Source organism: Mastacembelus armatus, chromosome 5 (genome assembly GCF_900324485.2).
Source record: "Mastacembelus armatus chromosome 5, fMasArm1.2, whole genome shotgun sequence".
Lineage (NCBI taxonomy): Eukaryota > Metazoa > Chordata > Actinopteri > Synbranchiformes > Mastacembelidae > Mastacembelus > Mastacembelus armatus.
The window spans coordinates 26,429,474-26,454,687 of NC_046637.1; the positions used below are offsets into that span (position 1 = coordinate 26,429,474).

At 38.5% G+C, this 25,214-nt stretch overlaps 1 protein-coding gene across 27 annotated transcripts; it reads left to right on the top strand.

Annotated features, from left to right (window-relative positions):
* The first annotated feature begins 3,107 nt into the window (after positions 1–3,107).
* znf740a (zinc finger protein 740a) lies at positions 3,108–24,535 on the top strand. Of its 27 annotated transcripts, none has more exons than XM_026305848.1 (21): positions 3,108–3,243; positions 5,407–5,569; positions 5,773–5,955; positions 6,531–6,677; positions 7,157–7,277; positions 7,517–7,600; positions 9,875–9,958; positions 11,377–11,460; positions 12,003–12,086; positions 12,603–12,686; positions 13,066–13,149; positions 13,735–13,818; positions 15,649–15,732; positions 16,104–16,187; positions 16,517–16,600; positions 17,063–17,146; positions 17,891–17,974; positions 18,388–18,471; positions 20,341–20,424; positions 20,842–20,960; positions 21,189–24,535. In XM_026305848.1, exons 2-21 carry the CDS (start codon positions 5,525–5,527, stop codon positions 21,360–21,362), a joined length of 1,965 nt encoding a protein of 654 aa, XP_026161633.1. In that variant the 5' UTR covers positions 3,108–3,243; positions 5,407–5,524; the 3' UTR covers positions 21,363–24,535. The 27 variants fall into 27 exon arrangements, 26 of the variants coding, with proteins under 26 accessions (XP_026161633.1, XP_026161632.1, XP_026161631.1 ...); XM_026305847.2 differs by lacking the exon at positions 3,108–3,243 and adding an exon at positions 3,272–3,437; XM_026305846.1 differs by lacking the exon at positions 3,108–3,243 and adding an exon at positions 3,447–3,772.
* Positions 24,536–25,214: the final 679 nt, after the last annotated feature.

A 25,214-nucleotide genomic window follows, 5' to 3' on the forward strand; every position in this document is an offset into this window, starting at 1 on the left:
CACACCCTGGGCAGGTCACCAGTCCGTCACAATGAAAACACAGATGGACTAAGTTTAGAGTTGCTAGTCCACCTTATTTGACTATGCTTAAAGCTTGGACGGTTGAAGAAAGCCAGAGAAACTGAAGAAAACAGGGAGAACAAGAACTCCTCACAAAAATGGCAGTGGTTGAGAACCTAAGTCTTTCTGAATATGAGCAGACAAAGAGAATAGCTGAGCTGTCACCTAAAAAGTAATCACACAGAGGGGGCATTGTAAACACTTCCTCTATGTGAAAACAACACTGATGCAAAGAAAGCAGCAAATCACCAGTGCAAATCAACCCTCACTGATCTGGACACGCAAGACACTATTCCCATCCATATAAAGGCTGCAAATTAAAATTTGTGATCTCATATCGTCAATATAAGGAAAATATAGTCTACATTTTATTATCACATAGTCAACGGCCTTTTATGCATAACGAGCAATGTCATCTTTCATAAATCACCATGCAGTCAGCTTCCCATTGCACTAGTTTGCAATATTTAACAGGGTAAACAAACTGTAAACAAAGCCTTTACAAATGTTCTGACAGGGGGTGAAAAACAAACGGACTATTAAATCTTAACAGGCTATGTAATTTATGAGTTTTTAAAATCTGATATTACATACTCCAGGATTTGCTTTATCTCTGTCGCTTGTTATCAGGTGGATACTAACCTTTAACCCTGACTTAAAGCCAAGTTTCCCTTAACATCAGGTAACACGGCCCAGCTGGATACACTATGACTCATTCGTAAAGAGGAGTCTTCACTATTGACCGAGACACAATTATTAAACAAAAGTACTAACAAAGCACAAAAAGTGCTTCACATGGAATGAAGCGGGTTTGAAGTCAGGATTCAGTAGCTATTGAGGGGATGCAATAAAGAGACATGGCTTTGAAGCCTGGCAGCTTTGTTTTTTTGAAAAACTGTAATTACAGGTTAGTAAAAAAGCATTGATACATTTATACAAGTAAAGTTATTTGCTCCTGCGAATACTTTGGTTAGACTCACGGTGTATTTAGACTTAAGGGAAATACAGTGGCAACCTGAGCCTGAACACACACTCGGCAGCAGGACTGGTTTTTATATCGAAAGAGTGTGAGCACGACAAAGTATGGAGACATGTGTTACTGTAAAGACCTAAAGACTCATTCCTTTTCAAAACACACTGGTTTTGTATTTTTCCAACAGACCTGCTAAAGTTAATTACATATGTTTTCATGCCCTTGCTTGGAGTTTTGTCTTACCTGTGCGAGCTCCCGTTGAGTCACTTGTTTCGTGAAACCTTGAGACACCTGACACTCGGCTGGTGCCACCGCGTCACCGCCCGGTGTGGAAAGGCAAAGGTGGAGTGAACGGAAAGGTGTCCTATAGAGGTGCAGGAGGCGGGTCATGTGATTTTTTTTTTTTTTTTATGCACCAATGATCTTAGATATTACTTTATCCCTACCTGCGATATTTGTGTCTGTGTGGGAGCATGGGCGTGCACGGTGCGCTTGCCTGCCACCACCCCCTCAAAATTCCTGAGAACAACAGGCAGTTCTTGTATTTATCAGGCGGTGAGTGAAGCAGAACAAACGAAAGGAAGCAGATACACTGAGCAACTCATGTTTCTCATAGTTTATGTGACAGAACAGCAACTGAGTCTCCAGGGACTGACAGTTCTGCGTAAACTGAGTTTGGTTAAACACGTTTTATTCATTTAGGTTAAATTAAAAGGATTATTGGAAGTGTTGTTGTTTTTTTTTATTTCATAGTTTGTTTTCAACATGATACTTTATTATTACTGCTTCACATTTTATTTATACAGAAAATCCATCCTAAAATGCTTTATAAATAACTATAATAAGAACATCACATTAAAAAGAGAGATGATACTTTTAAATATAAGGACATGTGCACAAGAATAATATAACCCACATTTTGGTGTCTGCAGAACTATAGGAAAAAACATTTTTGTGGGATCTTGCAGTGTTCAGTCTGAATGGGAGCAAAGATAGGTCAGCGTGCACGGTGCACTGGATGTTTGCATTACATTTGCCTTGTAAAGAGGGTCAGCTGAATGGAAAAGGTAAATCATGGCTTTAATTCAAAAACTTTGTTTTATGCTCCAGTGTTGGCAATTATTTACTCTGCCCAAGAGTCCTTGAGCAAGGACTTTGCCAGACCTGTCACAACGCTGCTGCAGTGAAATGACCTGATGACTATCATGGGGCTAAAGTAGTATTTTAACTCAGGTCAGTGACTTAAGAACATGTTTTTCATGTTTTTCATTTTCAGTTAAACACTTTCGCTGTGATCTCCCAGCCATCCAAAGGAAACACATATTTCTAGTTTTCTTTTTAATCTCATGAAACTGCAATTTAGTAATGTGGATTAATAATGTTATTATTTTTAAAAACAGCATATATGAAAACATATCTCCTATTATTTTAAAAATCATACAATCATATAATTTTATGCTGATAATAACCGTGTAATGATGCACCCACATCTCTTTTTTCCTCATACGGGTTCATAAAAGATTTAGGAGTCAAAAATCTCATTTTACTTCTAAACAGACAGAGTGTATTTGGTTTTTATTCTGCAGAGAATAATAATAAGAGGGCACACAGTCACATTTTAATGTTACTTCACACCTAAACCCACGTAAATAAAGAGCCTAGTACAGTGTTAAGGCTGTGGGTTTTGTATAATCTGTGTAAGAAGTCAGTAACTACACAAAAGCTTATTTCCCCACATGTGATGCATTTTACAAAAGAGCAGTGAGGAAAAGCAAATGTGCTAATTAATTGATTAGAGACACCGAAGAAATAACGTGGATTTTCTCAAGAAAGGTGCAAAGTGCAGAGTGAAAAGCACCAAAGTAAACAAACACTTGACACAGCTGGGGATGACATCATCGCCAGCTAAACAGCAGCTTTGCAAGGAGCTATCCCATAATATTAATTTAGCCTCCCATAATAAAAGACACGGGGATTGAAATACCTTCCCCCCTTATCGTGAAAACAACAGTGATCGTTTTTTTTTTTGGCCTGGGGAAGCAGCTGAAGCAGACAGACACTGTATGAGCCGTGTGTCTGCACATTCTCTGTCATTCTCAGTGTCCACTCCTTCTTTTTCATCTGCGTCTCCTCAGTCGTCGTCTCAATCTGCCGAGAGGGGCCCGTTTTACACCTCGATACCTAAACGCGGGCGTCAGATCTCCACGATGGTATTTTAAAACCGGATTAACCGCCGATGTCTTGTGTGTGTTTGTTCAAGCAAAGCTCTGTGACAGAAGATGAGCCTTTTCTCTCCGCTTGAGGAGGCTGAGCTGCCGTGTGGGGGAGTGGGCTACATCCTGTGGCGTTTCCTGTGTTTGTAAACTAGACGGCACTGGAAACGTCGGGCGAGCGAAGCTAGAAGGTAGATAAATATCTTTTCGTTTCCCTGCGCTGCTCGGTGAATTTCGGCTGTGCGTTCAGTGCTTCGCCGTTTTGTGTGTGAAAAGAGGAGGCAGCGGTTTTGATTTTTAGCCGATGTTATAGCGTCAATCGGAGCCGCTGCTAGCTCGCTAACAAACGTTAGCTAAAATCGTCAGGAGGGGGGGAGGTACGCGCATCGACGGCCATCACGAAGGTCTTTCTGGCTCAGCCTAGACCCTGTTTCGTCTGGGGGCTCAAAGTAGTACCATGGTGCTGAATTAGTCCACTCTGCAAGATAAACACCGCTGTAAAACGGTGCTATCGAAAGATAACCAGGTAGGCTAAGACATGTTTGATTACTAACGTTACAGTGTGCGAGGGCGCCACCGAGCAGCTAGCTGCTGTTAGCTAGCCTGTTAAACATCAGCAAACTAGCGCTGGGCTGGGAGGTAGGGCGAAGGCCAGCTCTGGAAATGGCATTTATTTTCACAGCAACGTTATTTTAGGGGCTTGTCTTTTCCCTCGCTGGCAAGTATTACAACGACAGCGTTGACGATGCAGGCTAGTCTTGTAGCTATGTCTTTTATTTAGCGTTAGCCGCTGTTAGCACCAGCCGTCTATTTTCCTAGCAACGTTAGCTATAGCTAACCATCGCCAGCGGTGTGTTTGAGCAGAGCCCTGCCTCCGTGTGGCACCGTTAACTTTTATGGTGGCACACGAGCAACAGATAACTTCTTCACAGATGAGCGACAACGACAACCGAAGCTCAGACTTAACCCCAAACATGGAAAAAAGCCATCACAAGATCGAGCAACGTTAAAATAGCGGCCTCGTAGCTAGTTAGTTAACGTCAGCTAGTTTGTCGTTACTGGTTAACAAACCCCACGTCTAAACGCAAAATGTGCGTTTTAATGTAGGAGATCAGCATCGATGCAAACCGAAAACAGTGAGATGATGCTAACTACCAAAAGAAGCACTTTCACTCGTAGATACAGATTCAAACCATTTTCCCATTTGACTATAGAGAAGAATTATTTACCTACAGGATGTTGGAGGGGGTCCTCACAGATTTCTTCCACAGTTGTACTACAAATATTATATTATAGCTGCTAACCCCATGTTATTTTGTTCCATGTTTAGTTCTCAAGTTTTGCTAAATACTGTGAAGTGTTTTCTTTAACTTGTCTGACATGTACATGTATTTTAAATATGCCTTTGCCGCACATATTTGATAGAACCTAAGCGTAATGCACTCAAAATCAATGCACTGAAATCCAGAAATCGTTAGTCATACTCAGAAAGTTATATTATTCTGTGTTTTTTCTGTGCAGTCCCTGGTCGCCTTCATGTTGCAACTTGTTTTCTTCATGTCATACTAAACCTTGTATAAAATGCTATGCTTTAATGTTAAAAAGGGGTTTTCCTTGCTTTAGTATTTGAGTTTTTGTGTATATGTTTGGATTCTCAGTATGTAGTATAGTTTGCTGTGCAAAACAAACCTGGATTGGATTGAGATTTAGTCCAATGTCAGCCAGACGTGGGAAAGGACCTACTAAAGTGACATCTGTTGGATGACAGTCTTTGTGTGGTTTTTTTTTTTTTCAAATTATCATTTAATATTTTTTTTCTCAGTGTTTGACTTAGCAGTGAAATTATAGGGTGTTCAACCACAACAGGTTGTGAGCATTTTGCTTTATTTTGAAACGGTAATTCAAAAGCAGGTAATTGTGGAAGGTTTATGCCATAACCAGTAAATTTAGTTTATATTCGGTCTGTTTCGATAAAGAAAACCTAAATCTATCAACAGCAGCTGAAGAATGTGTGTCTGTGTTACATTGTGTGATGTCTAAAAGTTGTTGTGAAACATAAACATCCTAACTTTATTAAAGTGAATGTGTAATGGTAAAGGCAGCATTTGATGTTGTTGTAATTTGATGTTTGTCTTTCATCCACATCCTCCTCTTCCTCAGTTTTAATACTAGATGAGTGAGGTGGGTGTGGCTTCCCACCAGCCCGACCATCCTGACTGACGGATCTCTGGATGACCTTGTCCCCACCCCTGTCCGTGCGCTCACATACACCACAGCAATGTCACATCTGCCCAGCAGCTCAGTCCGCGACCATATGAAATGGGTTTGTTTTGAGAACACCAAAGTGGTTACAGATAACTTTACTTTACAGTCTTGTGTCACTCAGGATGTTGTCGTTGATGACTAGTTTGGCAAACGCCGTGTGACTAGCAGTATTGTCCTAGATGCAGATAATTTCAAATTGCAGGCTGTTTAGGTGTTTGATATAGTTGGTAATGTGCCGTTCTTCTTTCTTTTTCTTTGCAGGCGGGGCTGCTTGGCTGCGAAGCTGTCCTCTCCAGTATGGCCCTAATGCAGGCCAGCTCAATGGCCGCTCCGCCCAAAAAAATGATGGCTCCACTTGGCCATGCACCACCGCAGCGAGAGGGACCTGACCGTGCTCCTCAAAGCCATATGATCCTTCCATCTGGAATGAGCTGTCCACCATTGGTTAGAACTTATTTGGAAAATACAGAGTGGAAATGGGGCTTTTAATATTATAAAATTTTTATAGTGGGAGGACTTTCCCTCTTAAAGCATAATTTATTTTTCGTTTATCTGTAATTCTTAAAGTTTTACTTGTTTCAGCACTTTGTAATACGAGTTGCTTCACACATCCTTTTAAGGATAGAAAAATATCTTTCTGATCCTTATCACGTTGTACTAAGACAGTTATGGCTTTAGTCAGTCCATGTAGCCCATTGAACATATGCTTCCATAAAACACATTTGTCTTTGATTTGTTTCAGATAGACAAAATCTTAACAGCACAGTCTATGAATTGTACTGCTCCTTCATTATAACGTATTCAAATAATGTCAAAACATGCATTAATTTTATTGAAATCAAGCTGCAACATTGACAAACATGCACTTTTCAGCATTGTGCTTCAGCTGACAGAGAAATGGTCAAAATAGAGGTTTAATTTATCGCTTAATTTTAGCTAAATTCGGATTATTATTCAGCATTTGGTTTAAAGGACTGCATCTAAAATTAGGAAATAATTGACTTTTCCTGGCTCCGTAGCTTATCCGGAAGGAAGGTGAATTCCAAGCTCCCCGCCTGCTGGATGAGAAGGAGATGAGGGCCAACGAGGATTTGCAGCAGAAAAAAAAGAACAGGAAATCAGTAACGCCCTGCAAAGTGAGAGAACAAGAAGGAAGGGGAGGGAAGGTCAGTGGCTGTGTTTGCTAAACAGCCTCTCCTTTGCATGTTCATTTGGCCTCATTACATAAAATGTGTCTTTAGCTGCTTGTGCATATTTTTGTGAAAGCGTTCAACTTTATTCAAGTGTGCCTGGCTTGGAGCTTTCATGTGTGCACATTTTGTTTGTGTGGGGGTGGGGGGAGGAGTTCAGGGAAGATGTGGAGGGGGTGGAGGATCTCTAGAGAGGAAAGAGGGGGAGGGGAGCAGAGCCAAGCACAGCACAATAACTGCAGTTGTGTGCATAACATGGGGAGCAGCAACATAAGGGCATTAGGCCATTGGAAGGGATTGTGGGTTATTTTTCAACTACTACATGAAGTGAAATATCAAAGAAATCTTAGATTTTCATCAGATTCTTATTGAATTGTTTTGTTGTAGAATGTGCTGTAGCTTATTGGTGGTGCGTTATTAGGCTGGATAAAACTAATGATTTCTGTCCTCCTTAGGGCGCAGGGGGAGATGAGAATGGTCCATCATCCAAAGTGCAGAAAAACTTTATTTGTGATCACTGTTATGGAGCATTTAGGAGTGGATACCACCTGAAGAGACATATCCTCATTCATACAGGTATGGGACAAGTTTGGAACAGTTTACAGTTAAGCATAATCACATTTTAATGCTTGAGTACTTGAATCATTTGTTGAAAGAGGCCCTGAAAGCTTGAGTTGGACTGAATCTAGGAGTGTGCAGCAAGTGTAAGGTTTGCAGTGGCCTGCTTAAAAGCCTTGTTTGGTAATAGTTTTGCCTCACAGCTAATTGGTGGTATCTGTGGGGACTTTGACTAAAACTGGTGCTCTTCGGTTTAGGGGAGAAGCCGTATGCTTGTGCCGTATGTGACATGAGGTTTATTCAGCGTTACCACCTGGAGAGACACAGCCTCATTCACACGGGTATGCGTCCTTTAACCGTACCCATATTACATAAATCTGACTACCTCTGTAGTCTGTCACTTGAGTCAATAGACAAATGCTCAGGTTTCATTTTGTCTCTGGACAGTAATTTCCAACAAAGCCACCCCCAAAATCTATTTAGCCCAAAATGCAAATTATTTGCCTTATTGGTTCCCCAACACCAGTAAAACAGAAGGCTATTCAACACAGTGCGGTCCAATAGTCCCAAGTCCACTATTTAAAACTCTTTGTGTTTCATTTGTGACAAAAGTGTGCATTCTGTTTTGTGTGTCTCTTATTTGCCATAATCATAGTTTACAGTTTGAGTGGAATCACTAGTAGAAATATTTGAGAATCCATGTTACTTTATCACTTTTTTACTATCTTCTTTCTTTAAAATGTTAAGTGGGGTTGAGCTTCGGTGCTTGTGGGAGGAAATTGGCCTCTTTTGCGACTGTCATAAACTAACATTAACATAACTGTCGTGTCTTCAACTGTGTCAACTGTGGTATGATGATACTGTTTGGCCCATCATTTTGACTTGTTGTGTTGTGAAATTGTTTTATTAAGTAGAATGTTCATTATATCAATTCGTGTTATTAGTATAAATGCTGTTCGGTCCTGTAAGTCAGTTTGATATGCTGATCTTCATGTGGTGTGGTCAGTTTAAGAAGTAGCTATTTATCCAGGCTAATTATCCTGTGTGTTCTGCTTCTCGCAGTTGCTGCATGCGCTTTAAACACCTTGTGTAGTATGGCCCCTTTCAGTCCACCATTGAGCAGAGGAATATCACAGTTGGTTGTGTTTTGAAGTACCATAGACCACATTGGCCATCCAACATTCCCTTTTGTTCAAACATACTGTGCTTTCTGCTCCGGTCTGCCTTGTCTTGTTTAGGACGATTTGACGTCAGAAAGTATTTCTAGTGTGTAGACCCTGCAGTACTTTGAATTTAGAAGCAGATGTATAAAGGGAAACTTTACTATTTGGCTTCACAATAGGCACTTTCGGACAGAACAGTTGTGGCAAACTAACCCACTGAGGAATGGACTTGAGAACTACAGACCCTTAAGGGCCTTGTTTCTGTTTGCATTTACACCCCTAGTAGGAAGTAATGTAAGCCTGCTGATGGTTGGTATACCAGTGTCACTTCTGAATGACATTCAACAATGCTTTTGAACATTTTCACTTTTTGCTTTGATCCATCAGGATTTCTGCAAATTTTCTCTGTCATGTAGGCACCAGTCCATTTTTGTGGGTTTTAAGAACTATGGAAAAGGTGCTGCTGTCTGAAAACAATGTTAATTTTTTTTTTTCAGACATTGAAAGCATGCTTTAATTAAAACTCAAAATTAGGGCACTGAGATTTTTTTTTTTTTTGTGACAATCAAATAAAAATCAAAAAAATGTTGGCGACAAATCGTTGACCACATTTTGTTACTGTTTGGTATTCTATACGTTTTTTCAGGCCAAAACAGTTCTCGCTGTGTACTACACACATACATCTTGTACAGTTTGAGTATTTTGATTTTTGTGACTTTTCTGTGACTGATTTGTTTCAGTGTTAAATTAGACTGTATGAACAAATGAACGAATATTCGCTTAATGATGACAAACACTTCTTTAAGCAAGACTTTTTAATAGTGGACTTGAAAATGGACTCAAACCTGTGGACCATAGTTTACAAGTATGAAAAGCACTAAAGCACAGGCTGCAGAAATATATAATATTTATTACTTTACAATTGTTGAGTGTATTTAATACTGTTAGTAATAATTAAATGCATGGACATCAAAGGACTATGTTCTTATCTGTTGATATAAAGTGAAAATTTAGGCCTTTTATTAAAAAACATGTATGCATAGTCTCAGTATTTGTGTTGCACCTTTTCACACAAAATTGTTTTTCATTTTTTAAGAAGTATGCACTGTGGGTAAGTCAACTTCCAACCTAATCATTTTTCCAAGTCAGTGTCTAAAGCCCCAGTTTTCACAAAATGCAAAAAATGCATAAATCTTAAACTAATATTGACCAAATCTACACAACTCAGAGGGCATGGTCTCTATATACATTTATTTGTACAATTATTCTGTGTGTTTATGTATTAGTTTATTTCAATATGCCAGTAGCAGAAGTAAGCAGTTGCTCTGCATCTCTTCTTTCTGTTTTCCACGTAATATACAGTATTTTGTGATTTTAATTTTATTTTTTTTTCCACATTTTCGCTTGTTTATTAGACTGAATAGCTAATAATTTTATGCTCTGTGTGTGTAGGAGTGAAGCCGTACGCTTGTTCCATGTGTGACATGAGGTTTTTCCAGCGTTACCACCTGGAGAGACACAGACTCACTCATACGGGTATGCGTTCCTTTACCGTACCCAGTTCAAGTTTAAAAAAAAAAAAAACTTTATTTACTCAGGGAGATTGATTTCCATAAAAAACATTTAGAACCTGAACAAAACAAAGAGCATACAAGGAAACATGGGTCCAAAACAACCTTTTTTGTCTGGGTTGGTAGATGAGGATGTAGGAGTTAATACCAGTTTTTTGTCTTTCCAGATGTACTTGATTTCAACCCTTTATTTGTAAATGTAGACAAAACATAGAGCCATCTTTTGGCAGTCTAGTATAAGCTCTGTCACACATTTATAGCCCATTTATGAACATGTCTAATAATGGGAACATTTTATTGTAATGCACTGTATCAAACATTTCACATTAACTAAAAATGCTTCTGTGGACCCCTCAAAGTGTATTATTCCCCCTGTACCATTGCTTTATTTCTTCACGTTTTGCGTGTCCTGTTAAATAGATTAACTGAGATACAGTTTATTAAATTTATTACAATTTATTAAAATAGTTTTAATATATCTGTGTTGATTGGGGAGTTCAGTAGTACTTTAGGAAAATGTAATGATTTGCAGGAAACCAATATTTCTGGTAGGGCGAAAATATAATTTAATAACTAATAAAAAGTTAAAGTTTAGATGATAAATCCCTAATTATCACAGTTAAACATTTTAGAGTGGGTAGCAGTTTGTGTTAAGGCCCTTTTGCATCATGCAGAGACAACATAGCTGATTCAGTCAGGCCATGGTATAATATGGGAATAGTCCTTTGATGTCCACATTTGTTTTACATGTAAACTAATAGTTGCACACCTTGTGTCAAAGCTGTAACTGTCTGGCTTTTTGATTTCAGATATTTATTGCACAGGTACTTATACTGATGTTCCTGCTGCAAGTGGCAGAGATCAAATTGGAAGCATTTGAAAGTTCAGGCAGAAGCGTCATTGTGTGTAGTGCTAGAAAACAACCACAAAACACACTTTCAGACCATGATTAATTGAATTGATGTGTGCTGTACAGATATTAAGCCAGTTTTAACTTGCAATAAGTTGCAGCAGGTATGCTTGCCACAGTGCTGTAATGTTGACACTTTTGGCAGAAAAGGGCACTAAAACCTCTGCTTCAGCTGGCCGGTGTGATCACTGTCTTAGATGCATCTTTGCTGTCTTGCTGCTGAGTTGTATTTCCTGCTTGGCTTGTATCCTTGCTGCTTCTGTCATATTACGTATTCCAGATTGTCTGAGAATGAATGCTCCATAACAAAAGGCTTTTTTTACTCATGAGAGGTGCTCAAATCACCCTTTTGCATGAAACCTAATTAGAATGTGTAACATCTGCCCGGTCCCCGTGATTTAATGTCCGAATGATGCTTTCCTAAATTGTAAAAGGAACATCTTAGCTAATGTGTCAATACTCTGTACATGTAGGGGTGAAGCCGTACGCTTGCTCCATGTGTGACATGAGGTTCTTCCAACGTTACCATCTGGCAAGACACAGCCTCACTCATACTGGTATGCGTCTGCTGACCCTAGCTCAATAGTTAGTGGTGTTTTTAAAAAAGTGTCTTAACCTTTAAACTCATTGTGGTGTAAACAAGACATCTAGGGTGACTAAACAGACTACCAGTTTCAAACATTGCATATTCAAAAACATATAGATGTATCCAGACATGTATTAGGATGGTAAACCATAAAACATACATTTTTAACTCTTGTAAAAATGTAAAAACATAAATACATAGTGGGCCACCTGAATGTACACAACTTCAACTTTTCCCCTGCTGAATGCTCTACTTTGTTCTGTGTATTTTTCTGTAACTCCTGATTTTTTAATTTATTTATTTGTTTTTTTTGTTTTTTTTTATCTGACTAGTGGCTCACTCATGGTCACAATACACAGAACCATATCCCGTGAAACGGGTATTTGTTTTTCATGCTGATGGTACAATGTGAGGAAGCAAAGAAGGAGCTATTCTAAGGGAAGAGTTGATGGTTATGTGTTGAAACTTTTTTTCTCTGTCTAGCTAATATTTATATACTTTTCATGTGTGTAGGGGTGAAGCCATACGCTTGCTCCATGTGTGACATGAGATTTTTCCAACGCTACCACTTGGCAAGACACAGCCTCACTCACACGGGTATGGGTTCACTGTTCTTTACTACATTAGAGCCCAAATACCCAGTTTACTGAAGTCTGTCTTTTTTTTTTTTTTTTTTTTTTTTATAGTTCACTAATTCTGGTTTTTAAAATCTTCAGAATCATTTAAACTGTTTGTCCATGCGTGCCTTTCAGTTGATTTTTAAGGCACTAATTTGGACAGCATTTCCTAAGCTACATCCACTTCATACGGTGGCTGCAAATTGCATCTTAGCTTGAGTCTAGATACTTATTTTAATCTTTCAGTGCTTGTTGGCCTTGAAAAGCTGCAGAGGTCAGCAAGAAGACAGCAAAAATAGTTCAGCAAAATGATTTTTATTGAGGTCCCTATTTCACACGTTAGCAGACAAAAACATTTTAGCCGAGTGCATTTATTGTTGTCTTAATTATGCCATTGCTTTTGGCATGTCTGGATACATAATGAATGAGTGTGACGAGTGTGTCCTGTTTAGTTCATTGTGTTGTTTTTACAAAATATTTTGTTTTGTGTGTGCAGGGGTGAAGCCATATGCTTGCTCCATGTGTGACATGAGATTTTTCCAGAGATACCACCTGGCAAGACACACTCTCACCCATACGGGTATAAGTTTTACATATCCCTCTCATTTGACATTATCAAGAGCTGTAGATATTTGCCTTTTCTTGTAGGCATTTCCAACCTGCGAGAGAACTCTGACATAAACGTAGATTGTAATTTATGTTGCTCAATATTTCTTGACTAGGTAAGACTAAAACTAGAGTTTGATTAACCATGAATAGATTACTCTTTTCTGGTGAAATCACTGTATTTGCTAATAGCTTTTTAGGGTTTCTAGGAAACATTTTATGTCTTGCATTTATAAGTATAGTTGGCCCTGAAAATACAGGCTGTAACGCTGACTAGTGTGTGTAAACTGACATATTGTGTGTGCACAGTTCATGAAAACACTTTTCTAAAGTTTGGTACTGTATGCGTTTAGGGGTGAAGCCATACGCTTGCTCCATGTGTGACATGAGGTTCTTCCAGCGTTACCATTTGGCAAGACACAGCCTCACTCATACTGGTATGCTTGAATTAATTGTTCCGCTTCCACTTTGAAACCTTTCATATAAATCTACACATTATTTTTTTTTAATTGATAAGTCCCTATACAATACCTTAATTATGCCATTGTTGCTAAATTACTTTCCCATTCAAAAAAAAAAAATGTTTTAGCATTTTTAGGCTTTGTTGGAAAACTGTCCACTGAGAAAGTGACCGTCTCTGTTGTTTTATCAACTCTGTAATGGTACTTCTGCATGTTGAGTATTATATTACCTAATCAATAAAATGTATATTACTCTAAAAAGCATTTTACATGCAGACATCAGTACACTAAAGTGTCAAGAAAACTTGAAACTAAAATTGAGGTTTCACCGCCATCAGTTGGGTGGCTGTATATTCTAGTGGAAATATGTATATGCATTATGCGCTCTTGATGTTTGCATGTCAGATTCTTTTTCGTGTAATGTCTCTATCAAAATTTTAAAAGAAAGCATTAAATTATTAACAACCTGAAAACATCGAATTATATATTTTAATACCTGGTGTTCATAAACTTCATCAGTGTGTTGATACAGTACATCTAACATTCTTGTGTTCTGTTTAGGGGTGAAGCCGTATGCTTGTACCATGTGTGACATGAGGTTTATACAACGTTACCAACTGGAGAGACACAGTCTTACTCATACAGGTATGTCCTCATTATTTGAACTTGGACCCTGTCTCTCCTGGACTTTGGTCATGCATGCGCCCCACATTAGTGCTTAGGTGACTGCATTAAACTCGAGTTTCTGTGTTGTGCTAATGTATCATCTACAAGGAGTTTCATAAGCATTTAGGTAAATAGTTTGACCTGTACTTTGTATATGAAATGACATGATGACCACCAAGCAAAAACATTTTACCAAGTGTTTTGTTTATTAACTTTTAGTTGTCGGCAAACCAAAATAATTTGCATTAGTGACAGATTTGCTTTTCATTCTTTTTCGTATTTGAATTGGCTCAGGTCAGCTGCAAATAGTACATGACTAGTATAGTGCACGTTCAGTCCAGTAGCTACATGTAGTGAAGAATCTTTCATGTGAAAGTCAAAAACACAAATCCTATTTCTGTTCTTACTGGAACATATTTACAGAAACAGATTCTCATTAATACATGAAATATATAATGAAGGAAAAGCTCTTGTTACACTAACTTATCTAGTGTATGTGGCTGGCGCACTGAGATCTCCTTTCTTTATTTTCATACATGTCAAAAACTTTTTGTAATTGAAGCCAAATAATGGGAAGGTTCTGGGTGTCCATTCCCACATCTTAAAAGGAAAGATTTGAATTATTAATTAATTTATAGATTTTAAAGCTGTTCAAACTGCTTAAAAAAAGGTAGTTTAAACTGCGTCCAAACAACTTATCACATAGAGCTGGAAAAACTGGGTAAAAGAAGAAATTTACTATGAATCAGCTGCAGATGTGTGACTGCCTGCAGCTGGTAAATTCTAGATTTGTGCATTTATGTAACTGCAGATAAACAGTTCAGACTGGTTCTAACTCCCATCGTAAAGGGCTCAGTTGTAGAAACGATCAAATTCTGAATTAAAGAGCATATGTTGCTAATACGGCTCGATGCAGGGCCTGGCCTATAGCTGGAGGGTAACACTGGGGGGTTTTAGTTTATATGGCAGGATATTTGTAATATAATTGCTTGGTCTTTAGAATAATATTATCAGTGGGTTTTTGTTTGTTTTTTTTTCTTGTAAAAAATGAAACAGGCAAATTTAGTGTTGACTGCTCATAGTTCATTGTCATTTCACATTCAAAGTAATGGTGAGGAAATTAATTTAGTGTCTCTGTCAATCACACATTGATTCATTGATTTGAAATGTAAAGGGAGAAGAATGAATGGTTTATTTTGCTTAAATGACAAGCTAGCTTTTGTATAATGATTTTCTGAGCAGTTTCCATCACTATAAACCAAGTTACCTAAGTTGCTCTGCAGACCAATGTTTCACTGTGTTGTGCATAGTTGTTTCCCAACTGCCTAAAATTGTCTAGCCTCTGCGATCAGCGTGACAAAATTAAATTTCATAAGGCCATAGCTCCATTTTAGGAATCTGTATTCAGTATGTAGAAATTATATGAACACAAGCACCTTTTGGGATCATGCCATCATGTTAGCTGGAATGGGCCCATTGGGAACCTCGATTTCACCTCAATTGTCTGATCATTTGGTAAGGCTTTAGGTTTGAAGATTGATGTTCCCCACTTCCCTATCAATATCCCTCGATTTTCAAATTTAAACTTTGGTCCTAGATGTAGAGCAGCTACAATTTAGCTTCACTCATATGTGTAAATGCCATTTCCAATTGGAATAACTGAATTTTAAAGCATACTGGAATTTCCAGTGCAGACGAAGCGCTGATAAGTGCAACCAAACTTTACTAAGCGATTAGTAAAGTTTAACATCGATCATTTTTGGCAGTTGAGTTTTTTTTAATGCTAAAGTTGGTACTTTGTGTGTATAGGGGTGAAGCCGTACGCTTGCACCATGTGTGACAAGAGGTTTTTTCAGCGCTACCACCTGGCGAGACACAGCCTCACTCATATGGGTATGCGTCTGCCAATCTTAACCCAGTCACAAGATTAGGATGCTGCACCATCTGTATGCTTGACCTAGTCTTAAATATCTGTATACAGAAATTGTTATGGATGGGATTTATTTTAATAAATTAATATCCATTAGATGATGTCATCATCTCAAGTGTTGTGTAAATGGATTTTAGATCCCCATTTGGGAGTTTTGAAACAAGCATCTTATTGTATTGTAACATTGTGAATTATTTTAGGGTATGACATTGGTTATTAACCACAGATATCAATTTAGTTCAGATTGGTATTCACTATCATGTAGGTTTACAAATTATTATTTTTTTCTTGTGGCAGAGACACAAAATTAATTGTCTTGATGCTCTGCATTTAGGTGTGAAACCTTTTGCTTGCACCATGTGTGACATGAAGTTTTTTCAGCGTTACCACCTGGCGAGACACAGCCTCACTCATACGGGTATGGGTCCGTGCACCGTGCCCATGACATTCAGTGTTAGAACTCGTGCACATTTAATTTTATTAGGTCACTTCAGACATGTTTGCTATAGTCTGTCTTATCAGTTGAGCAAGATAAGCGTAAACGATTTCTTCAGTGTCATGATCTTTGTTGGTAACTACATCACTACAGACTGGATAAAAGCATTACAATGGCAATAATGAAAAAGTTTTGTTTTTTGCATGAATTGGCAGTTGTGTGGTTAATAACCAATAGTGTAGATATGAATTCCTAAGTTAAAGAAATGGAGAGTGAGGCAGAGTGATATAATATTGCTACTTTGCATTTAGGTGTGAAACCTTATGCTTGCACCATGTGTGACAAGAGGTTTTTTCAGCGCTACCACCTGGCGAGACACAGCCTCACTCATATGGGTATGCGTCCGCCCACCTTACCCATGTCACAGAGATCAGACTGTACTTACATTATGTTAGATAGTCAGTCATTTAAGGCAGATTTCTTTCTTTTCTTTTTTTACTGTCCAGTGGAATCAAACCTCCCCTACATTATGTGCGGAAATGCAACATTAAAACGAGTCTTAATGTGTGAAGAAGTACAGTGCTGCAACATCATCAGCTCATGTGATGTGTTTAGTTGTGGATTTGAAAATTGGCTTTACACAATCGGGTGTATTTTTATTGGTTTTGGAGGGGGAAAAAACAAAAACAAACAACCACTACACAAAAAAAGACATTTCAGAGCAATTGGGGGGAAAAAGTGGTTAACAACCCATCAATTCTGATATTTGAAGTACATTAATTATTGATGGATTGTGAACACAAAAAAAAAAAAATCTGAAAAAGTCTGTAAATAATTCCTTAATGCTCTGCGTTTAGGTGTGAAACCTTTTGCTTGCACCATGTGTGACATGAGGTTTGTTCAGCGTTACCACCTGGCGAGACACAGCCTCACTCATACGGGTATGGGTCCGTGCACCTGCCCTTCTCACATTCTGTAGGTTATTGTTTGTAGCCATTTATCGTGCTAATACCAGCAGCACAGAAAGTCTCAAGGCAGATGTCTTGTTTTAGACGTAGTACCGAATCAATAGCTCTGTGTAAAACAAAGCAAAGCATGTGTGTTAAGTTTCTGTAACTTTTACTCTCAGTAATGTCTCTTAATGTAATTTACCTGAAATAATTGATTCTCCCTCCAATATTTTAACACCTTGTGATGGAAAAATAATCAGACAAGGCTGTAAAAACCACCAGAGCCGACACATTTAGTTTCTGTTAATGTACTTTCAGCCACCACAGGTCTTTGAAGAGAAATGTTAATTCATCAGCCTTATTCTTTTATAGGGACCATTACCACACGTCATGTTTTCACAACTTTAAAGACCCAGATTAAACAAATTAAATAATTGAAATCCTACTTTAGTTATCGTATTAACGTAAAGTACAAAAAAGCAAAGATGTATTTTGCAGTGCTCGCTGACTATAATTGTAACTCTTAAACAGAGTAATGGCCGACCATTTGATCAGTGATAAAGCTATAACAGTTGTCTTTGTTGGTAAATATAAGTATTACCTGAAGGAATCATATGACATATTCTTTTGGTTTTGCATGAATTGCCAAATGTGTGGTTAATAACCAATAGATTAGGCATTTATTGGTAAAGAAACTGAGGTGCAGTGATTATAATATTGCTACTTTGCATTTAGGTGTGAAACCTTATGCTTGCACCATGTGTGACAAGAGGTTTTTTCAGCGCTACCACCTGGCGAGACACAGCCTCACTCATATGGGTATGCGTCCGCCCACCTTACCCATGTCACAGAGATCAGACTGTGTTTACATTCTACTAGACAGCATCAGTCAGAGCACATTTGTCTTATTAATGCCCTCCTGCATTATGCATGTAAATGCAATATTTAAATCCAGTCTTTACATGTAAATAAATACAGGACTGTGACATCATCAGCTCATGTGATGTGTTTAGTTGTGGATCTGAAATCTGACCAAGATAGTTTGTTTCTAAATTGGATTTGGTGAAAAAAAAAAAACTAAAACTTTTGAAACGTGCTGTTATAGGAAAATTAGTGTAAAGTGGTTAACAACCCATCAATTGTAAATAGATTTTTAAAGTACATTAGTCATTGATGGATTGTGACACAGAAACTGAAATCCTGAAAATAATGTATTGCTGCTTTGCATTCAGGTGTGAAACCTTTTGCTTGCACCATGTGTGACATGAGGTTTGTTCAGCGTTACCACCTGGCGAGACACAGCCTCACTCATACGGGTATGGGTCCGTGCACCTGCCCTTCTCACATTACATAGCTCAGCATTTACTTTTTGATGTGCTGATAGAAAAATTAGGTTTGTGTGGTTACAAAAGTAGACAATTAAAAAAAAAAAAAAGATTTTAAATTGGTGCTGAGCTTGGTCTCTGTCCGTAACATGTTTAAATTACCACAGTTTATACTTTCTCACATTTCTGTAACCTGTGCAAAGCAAAAAATGTGTCTTGCCCTCCAGAATTGTTGGTAGGTGGTGTGCGTGTTACATACTCTCGGCTAGACGATTGAGACCAGACGGGTTCAGACCAAAAACAGCCTTACATTAAAACAACATGAGGGAGTTAGGTTTGGTGGAGGGATGTTTAAGATACCAGTGAGACGTGAAATATGGTCCTGGAAGTCCAGCTGGAGTAGCAGTGTTTAAAGGCTTGTTTGGCAGTTTACAGCTCAAATAAGTATAACAGGTCAAATAAGTATAACAAGTATGATGGCAGAAGTTATTTTATGTTATCACGTCAATCTCCAGGTAAACAGTAGTAATGTGGTGATCACCTTTACAAAATAATCTACCAGGAATGTGCTTGGAGCCTTTTGCAATTGCACCCCTATAGCATCAGTAGACCTGCTCCATTTAATTGAAATAAAATGAAGAGGGCCTGTCTCTGTTTGCTTCCCTCCCCTTTTATTGATCATTCTGTCTCGAAGACGGTTTTTCTGGGAGCACTAAAGGCCAGTATTCAAGGTTTGATTTCGACTGACCTCTTTTGTTAGCTTCTGTGTATTTTTAGCACAATTACAGACCTTCTCCAAAGTTTGGGTGCAGTTTTGAGTTAATATTTACAACATATGCCAGTAATACTGGAGGGCAATTCAAGCACTGACATGGTCACATGTAAATAAATCTGTCCCCTTTCAGCTAAGGTTTAATGTTAATAAACCAATTCCACTTTTGAGTCTGGTTTTTAATCAGTTTTCAAAATTTTAGCTTCATATTCAGAGGAAAAAATAATTTAAATATGTTAAAGCAAAAGTACATATTTTAACTAATATATAGTCATTTGTCACAAATGGTTTTTGGATTGATGCAATTATGTCATTTGTCTTGCACAGCTCAGTAGCTCAAAACATTTCTGGAAGTTGGTAACTATCTGAAAAGCAAACAAAAATTTACAAATCCTTAAATTTACATTTAAAAATCAGTTCATTCATTCATTTGGGTTTTTGAAACCCAACCCAACAGTCCATGTAACACGAGTCCCATACCAGATGCTCTAAAAGGACTGTCCGTTTTAAGCACCACAATTTCCAAACATCTAATTCTTCTGTAACTACCTCCATTTAGCATTTCTGATAGCATTTGATTGCATTGTAGCAATTTGTCAACAGTATCTTAATCCTGCTGTAGCTTCTTTATACTCAAAAGTTTTGCTTGTAGGAAAACATAGGAAAAAAATGTCCTCAGTAATTATTTATTACTCTTTCTGGTGTAAATATAGGAATTATGTGTAGTCATAAAAGATTAGACAGTGAGAGGATGCTGAAATAGTTTTCTTGTGGTGGTACCAAGTGATGATGATGACAGATTTTTATTCAGATAAAACAAAGTGATTAAATGTTAATCTTACACAGTGCACATGATAGATCTTGATGTTTTTGCTTGTGTAGCTCCATATTAAGAAAATATGACTTCAATTGTACTTTAGTTGCATGTTTAAACATTAAAAAACAAAAACACAAAAAAGGAATTACACTATATATATATTAGGATGAGTTATTCTCTTTGCCAATGTTTTAGTCCCTAGTTTGAGCTTGAAAGTTGTATTTCTTGCACTTGTGGGTGGTAGGGCTAATATATTGCTCTGTGTGTGTAGGGGTGAAGCCGTATGCTTGTTCCATGTGTGACATGAGGTTTATTCAGCGTAACCACCTGGAGAGACACAGCCTCACTCATACGGGTATGCGTTCCTCTACCATACCCTCGTTGCTGAGAAAGGCTCTGGCGCTTGCAACAAAACAGGGTCACAACAAACTCGAGTGTGGATTGTCAGGTCATTTGATGGGATGTTGAACCAGCCTCAAATTAATTGCCCCAGTTTGTGGGGTCACTATGCTGTGAAGATCTGGGCCACGAAAACAAGAAATTCCACGCTGATCTGCACATAATGAGTTGATGACGAGGCCTTTCAGACTATCACTTTTCAGATGCTGAAACTACACTTGAAATTTACTGATAGGACAGTTTTTTTCCAACTTTTTGTAAGTGTTGGAAATGTAGTCTGCAAAGAGAGATTAGTAAGGGAAAGTTGCACCCAGTTTGTCGGTACAGGATGCTAAAATTGATGCATTGACTGTGTATTTGTGTGCTCTTCTAGGAGAGAAGCCATTTGCTTGTGACATGTGTGATATGAGGTTTATCCAGCGCTACCACCTTGAGAGACACAAGCGTGTCCATAGTGGCGAGAAGCCTTACCAGTGTGAACGGTGCCAGCAGGTAAAGCACAGACACTGACCCCGTGTGACACTTCATGACTATTCATGTGTTAAGTTAATGTTTTGTGCCAATTCATGTTCGATTTGTACATATAAAATATTCAGTACTACGAATGATGTCGTCATATACGACTTTTGTGGTTGTTACTTGGTCTCGATTACTATTTAAACTGTTTTACCACCAAGTATTTTAAAATTATTAATCATGTCCAATTTGTGTGCTTCAAAGAACTTTTCACGAACAGACCGACTGTTGCGGCACCGGCGGTTGTGCCAGGGTCGCAGCGTAGCCAAAGTAGAGAACCAGCAGTGCTGCGAACCACGCCCATATCCCCAAGAACCCCCACCCGCACCTCCAACCTGGAGCCCCCTGCATCCCCCTCCAGGCCGACTGGCGGTCTGACATTCCACCTTTCCCACATCCACAACACCGCCAGAGACAGGACAAGCCACAGGGTTTCTTCTGCTCAGCTCTGTGCTGAGTGGCGCCACACTTTAGCACAGACTGGTCTTGCAGCTCCAGTCTTGGATTTACTAATGACAGAGGGACATTTGTGTTTTTTGTTTTGTTGACTTTTTACCGTGTTTCCTTTTCTTCCTTGTTTTTTTTTTTGTTTTTTTTTTAAAAGACGAGACTTTTCTGTGATAAACAGTGGTCCTGTTTTGTACTTAATCTATTTGATTTTTGCAAAAAAAAAAAAAAAAAGTTTTATTGTCATTCAGATATATCTGCATTTGATGGTACTCGGGAAGGGCAGTGGGTATTGTTTATCCTAATGTGTTAGCAACAAAATGGGATGACGTGATGAGGAATATTTGATCTTCTTTCTAAGTTTTTTTTTTTTTTTTCCTATTTGGCCCATTTTGACTCAAACAGATTGTCACTCAGGTCACAAAAAAAAAAAAAAAACAACTCAACTTTTTTTTTTTTTCTAGGTAAAGCATGGATGCTCCTGTGTTGACATGTCATGTGGACCACTTCCTGTTTGCCATTTCAGCTAATACAGTGTTAAGCATTAAGACATTTCACTCAAAGCAGAATCTGGTCTAGATACGACGTCAACAACAGGCTTTCCTGGCTTTATCAGCACAGGATGTACAGTTTTAATGATTACTTTGTGTAAATAATTGAAAATGTTGATTATTTCATTATTGTACATGAGTGGTAATTTTTTTTTGTGCACATAATGGGCCAAAAAGAAAAAAAAAATAGAATTTGGTTCAAATATGGTCTGTTTCATTGAAATCCTGAGGAAACCTGAGTAACTTTGTGTGTTTATTTAAAAAAAAAAAAAAAAAAAAAGCTTCAGAACTGTAAACCAGGACTTCCCAGAAGTGGGTGCTGCAGGTGAAGACAGCCTGCAGCTGACCAGTTGTCCGTCAAGCGTAAAGGGTCAGGTGACAGGAGCATCACCAGCGTTCTGTTGTGTGTTGCGTGCTGATGACTCGGGAATGGCACAGGACGGCAGCTTTACCGTGTCCTCCTCTTGAGCCGTGCTGTTGTACTTAGCAGACAACTGTCCCTCCCAGCTCGGTCCATAAGTCCTGGTCTTAAATAGGCAGGTTGGCCACTTTGAAGTCCCATTATGTTGTTTGTACAGACTCTCACATTGTGAGATTAGTGGGGGTATACAAAATCTTGTGGCCTTAGTGTGGTTTTGTTTTTCCTCATTTGCCTTTTTTCATCATGGATCAGATGTATTTACGGACTAGACGGCCTTTGATCATGGTATGTTTTTTTTTTTTAAAACCTGAAGCTGTTATAGTTGCAGAATGTCAACGGCTTCCGTGGCGCTAAAACAGCCTCATCTCCTGCCGAGAGGTTGTTTTTATGATGATAATGAATATTTGGGTCATTGTTACTGATTACAGTGTAAGGCCCTATATAATCCTAAAGGAGCCCCTGGGATTTGGACTGTGCTTGTCCGTCGTGTTAAATTGTTTCCCTCTGCGGTGCTTTGGCTGGTCGCAGGCCGAGGCAGAATCAACACGTGTTTGACTTTGCTACACACTAACAATTGCCTTTTTTATCCAAATATTACGTGGTTGGTGTGTAATAATGGATGTCTGTCATGTCATTGGGTTTAGCCTCTTAAAGTGCGGCTACACAAATAATCATTGTATTACTAAATGATATTGTAACAAGCTATTTCTTTTACCTACTGTGTGATTTGGTCATACTGTGTGGAAGTCTTTGGTGGTCAGAAGGCAGAGGGAAGGTTGATCAGGGCCACTTTGCTGCCCATTGAACAGTTTCTCAAACTTGATCCTTTCTGCGAGCGACGAGGTCGTGATGTCTCTGTGCTAATCCTACTGTTTCAACACAGAAATCTGTGCTGGGCAGGAGCGTTAGCCTTCGATGCCGAACATACATGTTACATATCAAGACGTCACAGCCGTACCAGAGCAAGTAACGGTGATTTCAGGATCATCACGCTGAGTTTTTTTTTTTTTTTTTTTTATTATTATTATTTAAAGGTCCAGTAAAGCCTTAGACTGAATGTGGAGATTGAGTCCCAGAGTGATTTGTCTGATTTGTAGGATGATTTGTTGAGTACAAATAAGTAGCAGAAAATTGCGTGGTTTCACCAAACGTAATATTGGAAAGAAATCTTTACATGTTGTGTGGCGGTTAAAAGAGGGGATTCAATTTTATGTGACTTGATGGGATAAAGTGAAAACCCAGTAGCAAGTGAAGGGGCCAAGTTTGAGAAATGCGTTAATTAGCTCTGGAAACACTATTCCAAATCTGTGGAAGGGAAGCTGCTGGCGCAAGCACATACTGAAACTGGCTAAAGGGCAATACAGTATATAGTTGGTGTCTCTTGTTAATAACATTTTGTCATTTATTGTTTTTAGTATTATCAATCTCATTGTTAAAATGCAATAGAATCCTTGAGTCGCAGATCATTTGTTTATAAGATTGAGGTTTAATTTTTCAGACGGATCAAAGGATTTATTTGTCTGAGGATTTCTCATCAAGTTTTGATGATTGTTTCAAGGACCTTTTTTATTCTGATGAACTTGTAAACACTGGAGTGAAAGGAAAAAAAAAAGACAAAAAAAGAGATATGGATATTTTTTCTTTCAGACTGTACTAGATTTTAGGTTTTAGACAAAGCCTATTACTCCTCAACGTGACACAGAGGGTGGACTGAGCAATTTGGATCAGTACAGTTGAGAGCCCAGTATGTTTGGTTATTTTGACATTAGAGGCAGTAGTACCACAAGAAAATGTTTTCTTTCTTATACAAAGTCCCTGGTATTTGTAGTAAATTATATTGATAATGGTATTAGATGAACAGCAGCATAACAGTAGCTATCACAGATTAGTTGTTTACTTTATTAGTCTTGCATGCAGAGTTATGGTCCTCAGTTAAGATAGGATCTTGATATTGATTATTTTGTGTAGGAAAACGAGTGCGTAAGAATAACTTCCTAAAAAAAATGTTACAATGATTATTGTAAGATGGGCTAACTAATATGTACCCTTGTGATCCAATTAGTTTCAACTGTATGAAAACCAGAGGAGAGGCTTCTTACTATTATGCTGAAATAAAAGAATTTGTAAAGGACTTTTGTGTTCTCACAGCCTGGGCTGACGTTTTTCGATGCGCACAGAGTCTCAGCATTCATGTTTTATCAACACATGCTTGAATGAGCTGCTCTGGCAACCAGGCCGTCTCCAGGCCTTATTTTCTTAGCACAAATGCATCTTTTAACTGACACATTAATGCTGACCCACATTTCACAGACTGCCAGTTTGGATAGTTCTGACCCATTTTGATTCTTGAAAGTATTTCCTCTTTGGCATCAGGGTGTTTGCTGCCTCAGAGGATGCACATGGGTCATAATGGTCACGTTAAGGACGAGCCCTGTTCAGTCATTAGCTGAAGGATCGATTTCCAACTGGACAGGTCTGGTCTGGTGAGGGGACTGCTGGCTCCTTTGTGCCTTTAAGGTCCTGACTAAGTACTGCAACAATAAACTGGAGAAGGGAGCCCCACTGGGAAAACTCGTGTGTGACTAGAATAGTAATAGTGATGTGGTAGTAGACTTAAAGCCAGACGACCTTAAGAAGTCTGCTGTAACACATTAGAGGATAAGATCACAGTCACCTTTAACCTGCATGAACTGGGTATTTTGTCATATTTCCTCAGAACAGAAACAGACAAATCCACTTTGTGCTATTAGACTGTAAAGTGGTTCTAGTGGCCAGGAGTCCGGACCTTTTGTTTTTATTTCAATAATTTAA

Bases quoted from the DNA above. Each gene is read 5' to 3' on its own strand.
- znf740a (XM_026305848.1), top strand. From the start codon at position 5,525: ATGTCACATCTGCCCAGCAGCTCAGTCCGCGACCATATGAAATGG. The intron at 9,959-11,376 runs GTATGCGTTCCT...CTGTACATGTAG, and splicing joins ACACAGACTCACTCATACGG to GGGTGAAGCCGTACGCTTGC. The intron at 13,819-15,648 runs GTATGTCCTCAT...TTGTGTGTATAG, and splicing joins ACACAGTCTTACTCATACAG to GGGTGAAGCCGTACGCTTGC.